The sequence below is a fragment of the Mastomys coucha genome, unplaced genomic scaffold (genome assembly GCF_008632895.1).
Source record: "Mastomys coucha isolate ucsf_1 unplaced genomic scaffold, UCSF_Mcou_1 pScaffold18, whole genome shotgun sequence".
In the NCBI taxonomy this organism is placed as follows: domain Eukaryota; kingdom Metazoa; phylum Chordata; class Mammalia; order Rodentia; family Muridae; genus Mastomys; species Mastomys coucha.
Window position 1 is genome coordinate 108,362,769 of NW_022196900.1, and position 15,808 is coordinate 108,378,576.

The 15,808-nt window shown below is 40.2% G+C and overlaps 1 protein-coding gene across 11 annotated transcripts in view; it reads right to left on the reverse strand.

Annotated features, from left to right (window-relative positions):
- The window catches only part of Kif1b (kinesin family member 1B), a 137,068-nt gene that overhangs the window by 85,262 nt on the left and 35,998 nt on the right, over positions 1-15,808 (reverse strand). For 4 of the 11 annotated variants that reach the window (XM_031379484.1, XM_031379487.1, XM_031379490.1 and 1 more), the window contains exons 6-12: positions 12,626-12,804; positions 11,905-12,016; positions 9,175-9,252; positions 8,198-8,263; positions 5,720-5,795; positions 4,551-4,629; positions 2,942-3,084 (exon numbers count right to left, since the gene is read on the reverse strand). In XM_031379484.1, the coding sequence (XP_031235344.1) occupies positions 2,942-3,084; positions 4,551-4,629; positions 5,720-5,795; positions 8,198-8,263; positions 9,175-9,252; positions 11,905-12,016; positions 12,626-12,804 (733 nt within the window). Of the gene's footprint in view, positions 1-1,984; positions 2,027-2,941; positions 3,085-4,550; positions 4,630-5,719; positions 5,796-7,315; positions 7,334-8,197; positions 8,264-9,174; positions 9,253-11,904; positions 12,017-12,625; positions 12,805-15,808 lie in introns of all 11 variants that reach the window. The other 7 variants (XM_031379485.1, XM_031379488.1, XM_031379481.1 and 4 more) reach the window with 3 other exon arrangements.

Below are 15,808 nucleotides of genomic sequence, written 5' to 3' on the forward strand. Positions count from 1 at the left end.
AATCCGCCTGCCTCTGCCTCCCAAGTGCTGGGATTAAAGGCGTGCGCCACCACCGCCCGGCTAATCATGCTTCTTAAATGAACTGCAAAGGAAACCATTGGTGCAATCCATTTATCATGTTTGTTTGAAGACAGGGTCTCATGAAGCTCAGCCTAATCTCACACTTGCTTTATGGCCAAGAATAACCTTGAACTCCTAATTCTTTGACCTCCCACTCCTGAGTGCTCATACTGTGGGATTACAGATGTGTGCTAACATGTCTACTTACATTTCTATGTTAAAATGAGCTCATTAAGAGGTTTTTTAATTACATTGATTTATTTGTGTGTGTTCCTGTGTGACCAGAGGACAACTTTTGAGAATCAGTTTTCTCTTTCCTCCACGTGAGAACCAGGGATTTCAGTCAGGCCCTCAGGCCTGGCAGCAAGCACCTTTACCCACTGAGCCATCTTGCTGGCCCTCGTTTTTAAATTTGAGAAAATCTACATTACTTGAATCCACATCAGAACTAAGTTTTCCTTAAAGGATGAGGCAATGGAAGTAGTTGGGAAAACAGTCACTCACTGGGTTTACTCATCTTTACTATTTAATGAAAACCAGTTCTTGAAGCCTGCCTGTAGTAGTTGCTTCAAGACAGTTTGAAAACTACCATCTGCAGATAAAAGGGAAACGTGAGGAAACAAGCAAAGAGGCATGTTTAAAAAGCGAACACGAACTGGAGCAAAAATCATCGGATGATGGCAGCAAGGTGGGAAGGAGGGACAGACAGAGGTTAGACAGTCCTGTTGACACATGCAAGCCATAAAATGAATTAAAAGAAGTAGATCCAAAAGGAAACTGAGAAGTAGCCGGGGCTGCCCTCCTCTGAGGATACGAGATTAAACCTTAGTCATGCACGGTTTTCAGGAAATGCCACAGCGGCTCAGAAGAGCTAGGCAAGAGGCCAGCAGCAGCACCTTGAACACGAAAGCAAGAACAAGGCACCCTCGCCACACCAATACCCTCAGCCTTGGAGATCTCAGACAGAGCTGTTCCAGGCCAAGAGCCACAAGTGTGTCTGGGCACCCCAGGCCTCTGGGCCTACGTCAGCATAATAGCTGACAGCACCTTTCGGTTCTTCTGTGCATTCCCTTGTCCCCAAACTGAGATTTGACATGTCTTGATGATTTATCGTGAAAGCATAAACAACTATTTCCTTGTCAACTTAACATTTATATAAAGATATCTTCATTTAAGTTATATACTTTAGATATCCATTTTTAAATTTTAAATTGTAATTTATAAAGAGGAAAAAAATTAATGATCAAGTAAGATAAGGCCCAAACGGAGCTAAGCACAGGTGAGTGCTGGCCCAGCATGCACAGAGCTCTTTAATTACAGACAGTTTGCCTAACTAGAAATGAATTTTGTAATTATACTGACTCACATTTACAATGCTAATTAAAAAGGAATTTCCCTATTAAATAATTGGATCATAAAAGGAAACAACTCAAGAGGGAAAAATAAAGTGTAGACATAGTAATGATTAAAAGCTCTGAGGTAAACTGCCTAACCTAAACATGAGAAACCATGGCACCTCAGGAAAAAACACTCCTGGGTATTATAAAAAAAGGATAAAATAATTTTATCAATAACAGATCAAAACAGAGATAATATGTTTAAGGTCCCTAGAACAGGGCCAAGTATATGATAGACTTTCAATAAATATGAGCTTATCAAGTGTAATTCCGAACTTGATTTAATTATATGGTCAGGAACACTGAAGATGGAGTAGGAGAACCATCTTCAGTGAAGGCATAAACTAAAATTCATTAAGTTACTTTGCTAAATGGAGAAGGGTAAAAACAAGAGAACTGGACTTTACACCACACTCTGTCTGGGATTTCCCTGTTAGGAATGCTGGCATGCAAAGCACACTGTAAGGCTGACCCAGCAAAGGCAGATTAGCAAGTCAGTGTACTGGAGATGACCATGATATACACACATTTGCCTCCACTTCCAGAGTAATCATCGATCAATGGATCAACTAAAGGTAAGCAGGAGGGAAATACAAGAAGGGTCAAAGTTCAGAATCAGTAGCAATAGAGTGGGAACAGTAGCATTCGGCATTTGGGAAGATAAAAAAAATGAAAATTCAGTAATATAGGTTATCATTTTCACAAATTATATTCATTAAAATCCAGGTTATAATCAATAAGAGCTAAGTTGGAGGAGGGTTTGAAATCTATAAGTACTTCAAAGTGTAATACTTTACATTAAAATGAAAAGATGCTTTATTAAATAACCCATATTCTATCTGAATAATCAATTTTATGGCAAGAACCTTTTTCTAAAGAAAAGCAGTAATGAGTTGCACTGCCAACCACAACATAGAAGAGGTTGGAATACACAATGTATAGAGAAATGACTAAGATTTTAAAGCAGGCGTTATAAGAGAACGCCGTACAGGAGTACTTCCTGCAAGTCTAGTTCTTGAACTTGACAGGAACTAGAGGCTCACTGGAAGTTAAACCTCATCTGGAAGCAGACCTGAATGGTGGGTGAGTTCTTACACATGAGTTATTACTACTACACTAGTCCAAGGAAACAAAAGCTTCCAAGTAATACTTCTATGAAGTGGTTAATTTTTCAGAATCAATTTAAAATTAAAAAGAAAAAACTTTAAATATCTGGGTACATTCTACACAAGGATAATCTGAGATTATTTCACTGGCACCACTTCATAAAACCATTTTTACTACTACTTATTTTCATCAAGTCTCTAAACTCTAGGCTTATTTACTTACTTGAGATAAGGTCTGTCTGTGTACCTCTGGCTAGCCTTGAACTCAGTGAGATCAGCTTGCCTCTGCCTCCCAAGTGCCCACAACACCCAACCCTAAGCTTGTTTTAAGTAAAAGGCTCTAGAGAGTACGATTCTGTAGGATCCTAGTTCACTTACTATCAATAATATCTCCCAGCCCCTGAGCACGAAGAAGGTCCTTCAGTCGGGTCACTTCCTCCTTCAGCTCACGAACCAGCTTGGCATTCGGGTCCTCGTTGATAACAGCATTGCATTTAATTTGTTTTGCACGATCTGCATATCTAGATACAGAGAGAAAATGCATCCTTGCCATTTCTCAGAGGCTCTACTTCTCATAGATAACATGCCATTCCCTCTACACCAAACATTCTGAGGACTTACACATTTCAAGAGCCTTGACAAACACATTATTTGTAAGAAACTTTATCGCACCTTACAGAGGTGACCAAGACTAGAGCTTAAGTGACTGGCTAAGATAACAATAGAAATAAATACCAGAGAAAGGCTCAAACCCAATTTGTTGGCCTAGAACAGTGTTCTTTTGCTGTATTAAGAATATCTTTGGGTCTGGAGAGACAGCTCAGCAGTTAAGAGTACCGACTGCTCTTCCAGAGGTCCTGAGTTCAATTCCCAGCAACCACATGGTGGCTCACAACCATCTGTAATAGGATCTGATGCCCTCTTCTGGTGTGTCTGAAGACAATGATAGTGTTTCCACATATATAAAATAAATACATCTTTTTCTTTTTTCCTGAGACAGGGTTTCTCTGTATAGCTCTGGCTGTCCTGGAACTCACTCTGTAGACCAGGCTGGCCTTGAACTCAGAAATCTGCCTGCCTCTGCCTCCCAAGTACTGGGATTGAAGGGGTGCAGCACCACCACCTGGCGTGATAGTTCAGATGGCTGGGAGCCATCAGACAGTAGCTGGGATTTGAACCACAGTCCTTTAGCTCCACAGTCAGTGATGTTAACCACTGAGCCCTGGCTCCAGCACCACTTTTTTTTTTTTTTTTTTTTTTTAAGATTTATTAATTTATCATGTACACAGAGTTTGTGCCTGCATATATGCCTGGATGCCAGAAGAGAGCACCAGATCTCATTATAGATGGTATTTATCCACCATGTGGTTGCTGGGAATTGAACTTAGGACCTCTGGAAGAACAGTCAGTGCTCTCAACCTCTGAGCCATCTCTTCAGCCCATACTTTTTTTTTTTAAAGATTTATTTATTATATATGTAAGAACACTGTAGCTGTCTTCAGACACCCCTGAAGAGGACATCAGATCTCATTACAGGGGTTATGAGCCACCATGGTTGCTGGGATTTGAAGTCAGGACCTTAGGAAGAGCACTCAGTGCTCTTACCTGCTGAGCCATCTCTCCAGCCCCCCATAAATCTTTAAAAAAAAAAAAAAAAGCTGGGCGGTGGTGGTGGTGGTGGCGGTGGTGGCACACGCCTTTAATCCCAGCACTTGGGAGGCAGAGGCAGGTGGATTTCTGAGTTCGAGGCCAGCCTTATCTACAAAGTGAGTTCCAGGACAGCCAGGGCTACACAGAGAAAGAAACCCTGTCTCAAAAAACCCTCTCATTTATCCCAATGAATCTGAAAGCCACATAAGTAAACTCCATTATAACAGAAATTAGTTTCCCTTTATTATGAGAAAAAAGGATCACCGGACACACAGGACACCCTCACAATGTCTACGGCATACAAAACTACTCAGCTCCAGAGAGCAGAGGAGAGTACCTCAGCGTGCTCAGCGTTTCATCGTAGTTGATGTCTGCTGGGCTCAGAGCAGCAACCATTGCAGTTCGGGAGTTGCCACCTGAGAAAATCAATGATGAGGATCTCACTCATTTTTTAGAAGAAGAATTTTATTTACTGTGTTAAAGTTGACAGCAGATCCTAAAATTCAATCAAAAGCTGACAATTTTTTTCTTTTCTGAAAAGGTCTCATGTAGCCATGCTGCTTTGAGCTGGTTCATTTCCTAAGTAATGGGATTCTATCTATGTGCCACCATCCCTGGAACCCAATAACATTCTTCAATGTTCCCGTGCTGCGCTGTTCCACTCCTATCTTGCTCTCCAGCTCTCCTGACTTCAGTTCCTCCCCTACTCTCCCTTAAACAACTCCAGCCAGCTAAATGTAGCACAGGCCTATTATTCCAGACCAGTAGGTGATGTCAGGAGGACAGTGCAGCCTGGATTGTACATGGCCCTGTCTTAACAAACACACAAACATCCACTCTCATCAAGACCTTAACCACTCTACCACCACTGCCCTCAATGATGGGAAAGATGGCTCATTACTTTTTCTTAATGAGGAGCAAAAAACGAAGAGAAAGGCTGAAAGGTCACAAACCATCAGTAGGAGGAATAGGAGGGGTAAGACTGCAGAGTATACTCAACTATGGGAAATTCAAAGGATATGAGTAGTGAGTACTCGAAAGAAGGAGCCGAACAGATGGCTCAGTGGTTAAGAGCACTAATTGCTTTTACAGAAATCAGTGTTTTCCCAGCACTCACAGTAGTTTACAGCCTGCAACTCCAATTTCAAGGGACCCAATGCTGTCTTATAAGCTCTGCAGGCTCCGGACATATACGTGATACACAAACACTCATGCACATGAAATAAACAGACCTGGGGAGGGGAGGGGAAGGGCCCTTAAGGAGGAACACCATTTAAGTAGCTGTATGGAGCACAGAAGACAGTGACTGCGGCTCAGTTTATGTCCTAAAGTAAGGTAATCCAGTCAGGGAAAATCAAATGCAAAAGCAGAAAAAGACAAGAAGCACTCAAGTGAGTCACTATGAATATCTAGACATGACTCTTCTCCAAAACGGATGTGGGGTAATGAGCTACATCATTACACAGCTTTAAAGACAAAGTGAGCTAGTACTAGTGGTCAACACACCTAGGTTTTCTCGAAGGAGCCAAGTGAGCACAGAGTCCCTGTAGGGAATAAAGTCAGTCTTCTTCTTCTTCTTACTCTATAAAGGGAAGGGATAATGTTAGCAACACCATGGGGGCAATTCACAGCAAAAGCAAGCCAGTATAAAGTCTGAAGAAAATCAAACTGTAATGTTATTTTACCATGACTGCAATGTTCTACTTACAGGCCAATTCTTAAAAAACACATGCAAAACAATTTCTTTTAGCATTTCATTTTTAAATCTTTATAACACAAAAAAAAAAATCAAGAGAGTAGTATTACAATATACATGGCAGACTTACCATGTAGCTTTAACCATTATTAATATTTTGCCATTATCCAAATACTTGAGTAAACTGTAGGCACAGGTCTCAATACTTCAGCAGATATATAGTACATAGGGAACAAATTTAGTAAATTTAACAATGTAATACTATTATCTAATATCCCATCCATGTCTTTAGACAGTATTTAACTTGTGAACACTCAGGCACATTATCTTTGACGGGCAGTTAAAACCCAGCATAACCAAGATCAGCACTGATACACCAGGCAACAGCAAGTTTGTTCCCGAAAGGAGAGCCAACCACCAAATACTGTCCTCAAACATCTGCACACGGACCATAGCACACACCTGTCCACAACAATAATAAAGAAAGCCTTTTAAAACAAATAACCAAAAGTGGAGAAAACAAACCAATTAAACACATGAATACTAAATATTTTGATGTAAATACTGCCTCCTCCTGAGTTTCTTGCATATAATTCTTAACTACTATGTGATCTAAATATTGTTTTTGTGCAGAAGAATAACAAAAACTTTTTTATATATAATTTGTATAAAGATATAAGGAAAAGACTGGAGAGATGGCTCAGCAGTTAAGAGCACTGACTGCTCTTCCGAAGGTCCTGTATTCAAATCCCAGCAACCACTTCATGGCTCATAACCACCCGTAATGAGATCTGACGCCCTCGTCTAGGGTGTCTGAAGACAGCTACAGTGTACTAACATGTAATAAATAAACAAATCTTAAAAAAAAGAACCCATATATATGTATATATAAAGGAAATATAAGGAAAAGAAAAACATACCATTGGGTAAAGGAAAATAAAATCAATCCTTTCTAGCTTTAGTTAAAACTTATATTAATAGTATATAAACTTCTTTTATCTTACTTGTTTCCAATAATCTCAACAAATTAGCTATGCTTTAGAACAGGACTCCAAGGAAATCCATCTCACCACTTTTGGGTGGTTTACATGCTATGCTACGGAGACACTGTTACAGATCAGTGGAATAAACATCATGACACCATATAAGCGCTTCCTCAAATTTCTCTCTTGTTCCTTTATTTTTATCCCTTCTCCAAAGTACTTTATGTTCCTTAATTAATTCTGGTGTGAAGCCTCATGATTCACAGCCACCCTAAATAATCATTCTAAATTCCAAAGCCAGAAAAAAAAATGACAAAACCTTTCAGAAGGTTCCATTCTAACTTATGCCCTATTTATCCTCTGAAAATATTAAAGCCACAGAGCTGACGTTAAGCTAGTTCAGTGTGACCAATCCCACCGTACCTTGCTTGTGCAGTTATCCTGCAAATGAAAGCATTTGAAGGAGAGAAAAGGAACATGGATAAGCCTCTAGAATAAGTGAAAATCACAGCATTTTTTAGGGACAAGAAGAGAGTTAATTCTTTTTAGTGATTCAAAGGGCCAATTAAATTAGAGCATACAAAAACTACCTTGGGTCTTAAATTTAAATAATGCAGACCATGCAAAATTTGGTTTAGCTTTAATGTGTCAGTATTGCAAAAAGAAAGACCATTTAATCTACATATGCACTGCAGAGAGAGGGTTGTTGCTGTCTTCAGGCAGAAGTACTGTAACTCAACACACTAGTTGTAGAAATGCTGGTGGACACACACACCATATTCACAATGATGCTCAATCCATGGCACCTGGTGATTGAGACTCACCGACATATCCCATTCTAGTTCCCCCACTGTTTTAGTGTATTCTATCTACTACAATGACAAAATCAGCGAATGGCAAATTTCTAAGAATGCACTCATCTCATTAAGTGATACTTGACTGTACTTTAAGAACATGTATTATTGGCTTCTAAATCAACATCATTCTCCAAAGCCACATTGTTCAAAATAATTCGAAAATATGTCTCTAGCATGAGAGACTGTGAGGGAAAGTCTACAAAGATACATTCAGTTATTATGAGGTGTGAAGGCTCAGAAACTTTCAGTTTTAGGTCTCTGCTCTAGCATCGGCTACAGTTGTTTTCATTGTCCTTTCAGTACAAATTACATCATACTCTAGTCCTACCCAAAAAAAATTTAAATCACAGGAAAGGCCCAAAGCAGTATAACCTTCATAAGAAGCACGGAACCAGCAGGCTCACCTGCTGAGCACGCGCTTCCTCGTAAAGTGAAACAGGAAACTTACCACCTCTGCCAAGGCCGAAATGACTTTGCCCAAAGTTGTAAGAGACTTATTAATATTTGCACCTTCCTAAAATAAACACCAAACATGAAAGATTTACAACAAGGAATTTCTACTACTGTACACCACTCACTCCAAGCTGAGTGTATCTGCTTCTCTACGACAAAGGCTCTAAAGTCCTGCAGCCTTTGGTCTTTCCCCTGTTGCTTGGTAACACACACCCATCTCCCAACCCTCTGCCTTCAGCATGCTCATGCTGCAGAATCTTACAGAAGCAAGCCTTCCTCCCACAGCTCAGCAACACCAAAGGTCTGTCCTTGTTAAACAGTATCTCTGTCAAAGTCCAGACTTGTTCTTACATCTGTATTTTGAATAGCCTATTCTCAGTACCATCTCTCCCATCTGGCCAAATTCTGCCCATTTCTCCAAATACAATATAACCCTCACTCTTGACCATAAAGTCTTTCATATTTTATTATCTAATTTATTTCACTGAAATTACAGATCAATAGTTGGGATTTTTTTCCATTAAAAATTAAATTTAAAAATTAGGTTTGTATGTCACATAGCCTCTGGTGCTATTCTGCCACTGCAGCATAAAAACCGTCTTGGGGGCTAGGGATGAAGCTCAGCTGGTAGGTAGTGACTCGCACACACAAAGTACCAGGACCACATGAGAGACGTGGTAGCATATGCCTATAATCTTAACATTCAGGAGATGGAGGCAGGAGGAGCAAAGTTCAAGCTCATTCTAGCTACATGTTAAGTTCAAGGCCAGACAGGACTACCTGAAAACCTTTATCAAAGTAAATAATATGGTAAATGCCACTATAAACAATATGTAAATCAAAAGATACAGCTATCTCTCGATAGAATTTTATTTGTAAAACTAGGTAACATGTAGATTCAGCCCCTAGCCATAGTTTTAGACTCATGATACAAAACACTGACTGACTAGACCATTTTACTAAAATAAATACCTTTAATCTTGTTCCTTTGGCACCAGTTGAATCAGCTCGTTCACTTCCTGCTAGATCCACCAAGCTGATTTTACTGACCTAGGTAAAGAACAATAACATAATAATTAAAAAATAAACAAGACAGCTAAGTGTGGTAGCACATGACTGTGATTCTAATACTCAGGAAGCAAAGGCAAGAGGACCTCTATATAGTGATGAGTTCAAGACTTAATAAAAAAACAAAACAAAACAAACAGTAGTCCTTATACCCAGGAAGCACAGACAGATGGATTTCTGTGAATTCTAGACCAATCTGGTATCCACAGCAAGTTTCAGGCTAGCCAGAGGTACACAGTGAGGCTGTCTTAATATACACTGATATCTGTATGTATACGCATGTACATACACACACAGCACATCCACAGACACACTCATGAAGGCTATTAAACTGGCATATGAAACATGAAGCACTGAACAACTGGAGGTCTTATATACTTCTGGGGGCAATTAATTACTTTGAAAATTGTTTAGCTGTTTCTTTTCTTTTCTTTTTTTTTTTTTTTTTTTTTTTTTTTTTTTTTTTTTTTTTTTTTTTTTTTTTTTTTTTTTTGGTTTTTCAAGACAGGGTTTCTCTATGTAGCCCTGGCTGTCCTGGAACTCACTCTGTAGACCAGGCTGGCCTCGAACTCAGAAATCCACCTGCCTCTGCCTCCCCAGTGCTAGGATTAAAGGCGTGCGCCATCACCGCCCGGCTGTTTAGTTGTTTCTTAAGAAGCTAAATATGCCTTTAATAACAGCACTCAGGAAACAGGTGCAGGAGATCTCTGTGAGTTCAAGGCCAGCCTGGTCTACACAGTGAGTTCCAGGACAGCCAGGGCTGCATAGTAGAGAGACCCTGACTCAAAAGACAAAACAAAACAAACAAAAACAAACCCCTTAACCAGAATCTAAACACATGTCTGCCACAATTCTAAGTATTCACCAATACAAACAAAAATCAAAGTGCCAGCTGTGCCTGTTGTGTATAACCTGAAACACAATACTTGGCGGGCAAGAGAATCATGAAGCTGACTGAGGGAGTTCGCGGTCACCCTGGACTAAGGAATGAAACAAGTTCTCAGAAAAACAAGAAACAAAACAAATCTCCACACACAGGTACACAAATCTCATACGGCCAAATTACCAGGCAAAAGTAAATAATGGAGTGGTTGTGATCATTGAAAAGGAATCAACTAGTGAAATAACACAGATAAATATCAAAATCATTATGAGCAAAAGAAATTGAGCAAAAAATATATATCATGTACATAAAATATAGTAAATATAAACTAATCTATAGTGATAGGAGCATATTAAGAACTGTCTGGATGATATACTAAATATAAACTAACCTATAGTGATAGGATCATATTAAGAACTGCCTGGATGGTATAGAAGAAGAGACAGAGAAATACTACAAAGTCATGAGGCAACTTTTGGAGTAAGAGAAATTCTCAGTGTGCTAATTATTTCTCATATGTAAGCATTCATCAAAAATGGTCAAATTTTATACCCTGAATTTGTATACGTTATTATACACCTTTATAATTCCTTAATGAAACTGTTCAAAATTTTTCAGGATGGAGAAGGGATACCCTAGGTTCAGTTAGCTGAAATAAAACACAGTTTCTAAGCATAAAATGATCGTAGCTTTCAGTGACAACACTATCAGAAAGCGCTCACCTTACAAGGCAAAAGGCAGAGAATCCCGACTACCTACCAATACAACAAGCCTCGATCCACAGCACACAGTGTAGCACCTAGCTACCAGGAAGTAAGGACCCGTGCTCAATTCTGAGCATCCCACCCCACAACAGCTGAAAGAATGCAGATTTTAAGTTTCATCATCGTAATTATTTTTATTAGTTATAACAACAAAATTAACAAATACTGCGTGGCTACTTGGTGCCAGTCACTGCTATATGCACTTAACCTACATTAACATTTAGTCCTTTTAACAACTCTCTCAAGTTGTTACAGAAGGGGAAATCAGAGGCATGAGGAGTAAGGTAATTTGCTAAAGGTTATGCAACTTAACAGTAGCAAAACCTTGACTCTGAGCATGCAATTTCATTCCAAGCTCCATAATATTGAACCACTAATCAAGTGAGAAATTAAAAATCCAAAATGGCTGGCGAGAGCTTGCCTGATGTGCTTCTGTCCTTGATATAAAACAAAACAAAACAAAACAAAACAAAACAAAACAAAACCGGACAGCCACAAAGGAAACCAGGGGCTAGCAGTGGCTATAGAGTATTGTCTGCCCACCATGCAGTAGGCTCTGAGTTCAGTTCTCAGTAACAAAAACAAACAAGCAAGCAAAGAAAGGTCTTCAAACAATATTAGAGTTATTTCCCAGGAACGAGCATACTCTGCGTGCCTATTCACCTGCAGACATCAATCCATGAGCAAAGCTTTATCCATGAGCATCATTAGTCAAGAAGAAAAGGGATTTCCCACAACAGAACAGTTAACTGTTCTGCATAAAATATAGTATTTTCCCCAAGTCTTACATTTCTAATTGTGTTTCCTGTCTTTCAGCTCCATGAAAGCCCCAGCGCACTAGAAGCTGGGGTGGGGTAAATGGTGAGTAGAATTAAAAACCACTCCCCTAAGGGAGAGACCAACACGGATCCTGTCCAAACTGCGACGAGTAAAAGGAAGCTCTCCACAAAATCCCTTCACAACCTAAGAGATCAGCAGTTCTCCCACCTTCTCAGTAGAAAGGTTCGTCTCAGGATCCTGCTTCTTCTGGGTAAAGACAATGGTGAACACGGCGTGGGAACGGCTGCTTGTCTCGTTCATGTTGGTAGCTGCCACCGTCCTAAACAAACCAAAGGTGACCATTTGACAAGAGAATTCTTCCATCAGAGTTACAATGGACAGCAGGCCCTATACAACTGTGCATAACAATCACAGACAACCACCTTAACCTTACTGAGACTAAAGGACTGTCACTTACACAATTGCTCTAAATGCTGTCTTCTTTGTGAGCCCACCAAGTTACCCCACAACTCAAAAGGCTCAGAACCACTTCTCATACTCCAGCTACCCCTTTAATAATCACCAGAGCATATAATATTTATTCTTAACTGGCTTGTTTATTCCAGAATCAGTTACCTCATCTAGACATAATGGCTAACATTTTACCATAACTTAATCAATACCTAAGAGTTAACTTAACCAAAGTTCTGACCTGTTTCAACAATGCAGCATCTTCATGAAAAGGCAGCTACTTAATCTATCACAGCCTATCCTTTCCAGCATATCCAGACTCAAAGGCTCTAGAACTAAGGCAACCTTCATGGCTACAAATGTAGCTTCAATTCTCACACTTGAAAATGAAAGAAGCTCAAAACATGCCGAAGAACTAGCATTAGTCCATTTCTTTATTAGTCTATTAGATCAGCCATTAGTCATTGTCCTACCATACCTGGCTTTGTTCCCAGCATCCATGAGGTCAGCAATGTCAGTGTAGGAAGTGACTGCCAGCTTGGACAGATCCTCCACATAGGGTCCAAGCAGCGGGTGTTCACGCACACGCAAATTACCCTTGTTTTTGGGATTCAGTAAATCTCGTACTCTCTCACAGTAAATTTCCATGTAGCTCACCTAGGAACATTTTATTAAAGTAAATCAAAGGATCTAGAGAAGATACATACACATTAAACACTTTTTTAATGCTAAAATCAGTATTCAGGAGGCAGAGACAGAAAAAACATGTATTCAAAGGCAGCCTAGAATAAAAAGAGGAGATTTTGTCTCATTTAAAAGCAAATTCTCAAAAGCTATACAATTCTAAGTCAGAACACCACAGTCCTGGGTCTTTTATTCTACTGGCAATGCGTGCAGATATCATGTTGCATGGGTCAGAAATAGTCTTTCTCAAGAAGGAAGAGGAAAACAGGTACACACATAATAGCTATTTTTCTTAGGCAGAAAATATATATTTTTTAGTAGAACTTTATTAGTGCCCCCTCTCTTTTGAAGCAGGGTCTTTATAGCTAAACCAGGCCTCAAACTTACAATCCTCCTGCTTTAGCCTCCCAAGTGCTGAGATTACAGGAATGTACCATCTCACCCTGGCATTTTAAAAATCCATATTACCATCAGTATTGAGGCTTAAAGTGAGGTTATTCCAAGAACCTGGAAATTAATATTTCTATTTCTTTTTTTTTTAATTTACTTATTTTATATGCATTGGTGTTTTGCCTGCATTATGTCTATGAGAGTGTCAGATCCCCTGGAACTAGAGGTACAGACATACAGATGTTGTGAGCTGCAATGTGGGTGCTTCGAGTTGAACCTGGGTCCTCTGGAAGAGCAGCCAGTGCTCTGTTTGCAGAGAAAACTACTAATTCTTTTGTTCTTCGTGTGTTCAAGTGGGCACATGTGTAGACGTGTGGGTGCTAAAGGTCAATGTCACCTTGGGTGTCCTTCCTCAGACACCATACACCTCCTTTTTTTTTTAAACAGGGTCTCTCACTGGCACAGAGCATCTGGGAACTGGGTATGCCTGCCTGCTTGGCGCTAGGACTTCACGTTCACACCACCATCCTGGCTCCTTTACAATAAACGCTTTGAGCTGAGCTGTCTCCTCTGCCCAGTAACTAATCCTTTAAGACTGAGCACAGTGCTATTAACTGTGGATAATGCACCCTCCAGAAGGACAAAGCTTACAGAAGACAATGCACTCCATGCATTCTCGTCCCATCAGCAGGGCATGCCTATGGTGGTGGTGAAGGAATCACGCTGTAATTTCCTAATCTGAAGCAGTACTTGTCCAGTCAATTCCCTTTCCTCTAATCCCTTGCTCATCAAATCATCAGGATTTCCACAAAAAAAAATATGCTGATATGCTGGTATGCAAACGTGAGTAGTTATTCCTCGTAAGGAAACAGTAAAGCAACATGGTGGTTACACAAGATGAGCCAAATGAACTTTATTCTGAACTTTGTGCAAATCTAAGCAGCTACGGAATGCTCAGCCCCAAGTGAACATCTCTGTATCACCCATCCAAGGTTCAGGGAACATAGTAGAAGAGAGGTCAGAATGACGTAAGAACTGGAGGAAGGGGTACAGTGTTGTACAACTCTGGCTTCTGGGGAATGCACGGCCACTGCACTCATGAACTCCAAGGTCTATGATGACCTGCACCAGATTGTACTGTCGACCTCTGAAATGGGAGGGAAGGAGTTCACAAATCCCCATCCCTCTCTGAGAATTCACAGGCAGTTGAGTTGCTAGAGGGTAGGGCCCATGAGGCTCCATCCCTCCCTGAGGATATGCTTAAGGGCTGCTAAGGAAAGAGCCATTTCCTTCAGCAATGAAGATAATCCTTACCCAGGTTCCTATAACTCTACCTAGACGCACTGCGTCACACCCTCCCCCAAGAACATATAAAGGAAGGACTAATTTAAAAACAGAGGGTCAGTGAAAAATGGAAGAAAGGATGGTAAGAGAAAATATGCTCAAGATATATTATATAAGCTGGGTGGTGGTGGTGCATGCCTTTAATCTCAGCACTTGGGAGGCAGAAGCAGGCGGATTTCTGAGTTTGAGGCTAGCCTGGTCTACAGAATGAGTTCTAGGACAGTCAGGGCTATGCAGAGAAATCCTGTCTCAAAAAAAAAAAAAAAAAAAAGCCATTATATAAGAATATGAAAATCCAATGAAACACATTATATATGTTATTGCATGCTAATAAAAAATAAAAGTATAAAATGTACATACATATAATAGAGGCTTTAAATGGGACTTTCATATTTTCCTTATGTGTATGTTTGTATATCTGCTTGTATGGGTCCCTCAGAGTGCAATTGCTGGAAGAGGCCTGCAGATGGCATCAGGTTCCCTAGAGCTACAGTTACAGGCTGTTGTGAGCCACTTGACCTGGTGCTGGGAACCAAACTTGGGTCCTGTGGAAGAGCAGCAAGCACCACTTAATTGCTGAGCTATCTCTCCAGCCCCAATAATAGGGTTTTTGTTTTTATGTTTTTATATGTGGTGTAAAGATGCATGTGTACTGTGGTTCCATGTTGAGAATCAGTTCATCCTCTATTGTTCTTTCCTCGTAGCCACTGAAGCAGGATCTCACAATATGAGACAGATATGGTCTGTCTTATTACCTACCTTCCTTGAGATCCTGTCTCTACCTCTGCCTTACAAGAGGACCACTACCAACTAGGCATTTATAAAGGGTTCTGGGGATCTGAACTCTGGTCCTTATGCTTACACATAAGCAGGTATAGTAACCACTAAGCCATCTCTTTAACACCTACAATGGACTTTGATTCAGCCACAAGGATGAATAAAATTATAGTAATTGCAGGAAAATGGGTGTAACTAGAAATCATATTAAACAAAATAAAGCAGACTGAGAAATTATAAAAGTCTAATTTTGACTCTCCATCCTTCATCTATTTCAATGCTGGAGACAGAGTCTCCATCAACAAGCCAAGCAAGCACTCTAATGCTGGCTACGTCCCCAGCCCGAGTCTGCTTTGAAGGATGGATGGGTCCTGGAGAGGGCTGTAACTTCAGATTTGGATCTAAAGTGTGGTAAACCACGGTGCCACAGAATGATGCTTCCTAAGAAGGCTCCTCTGCATCACAG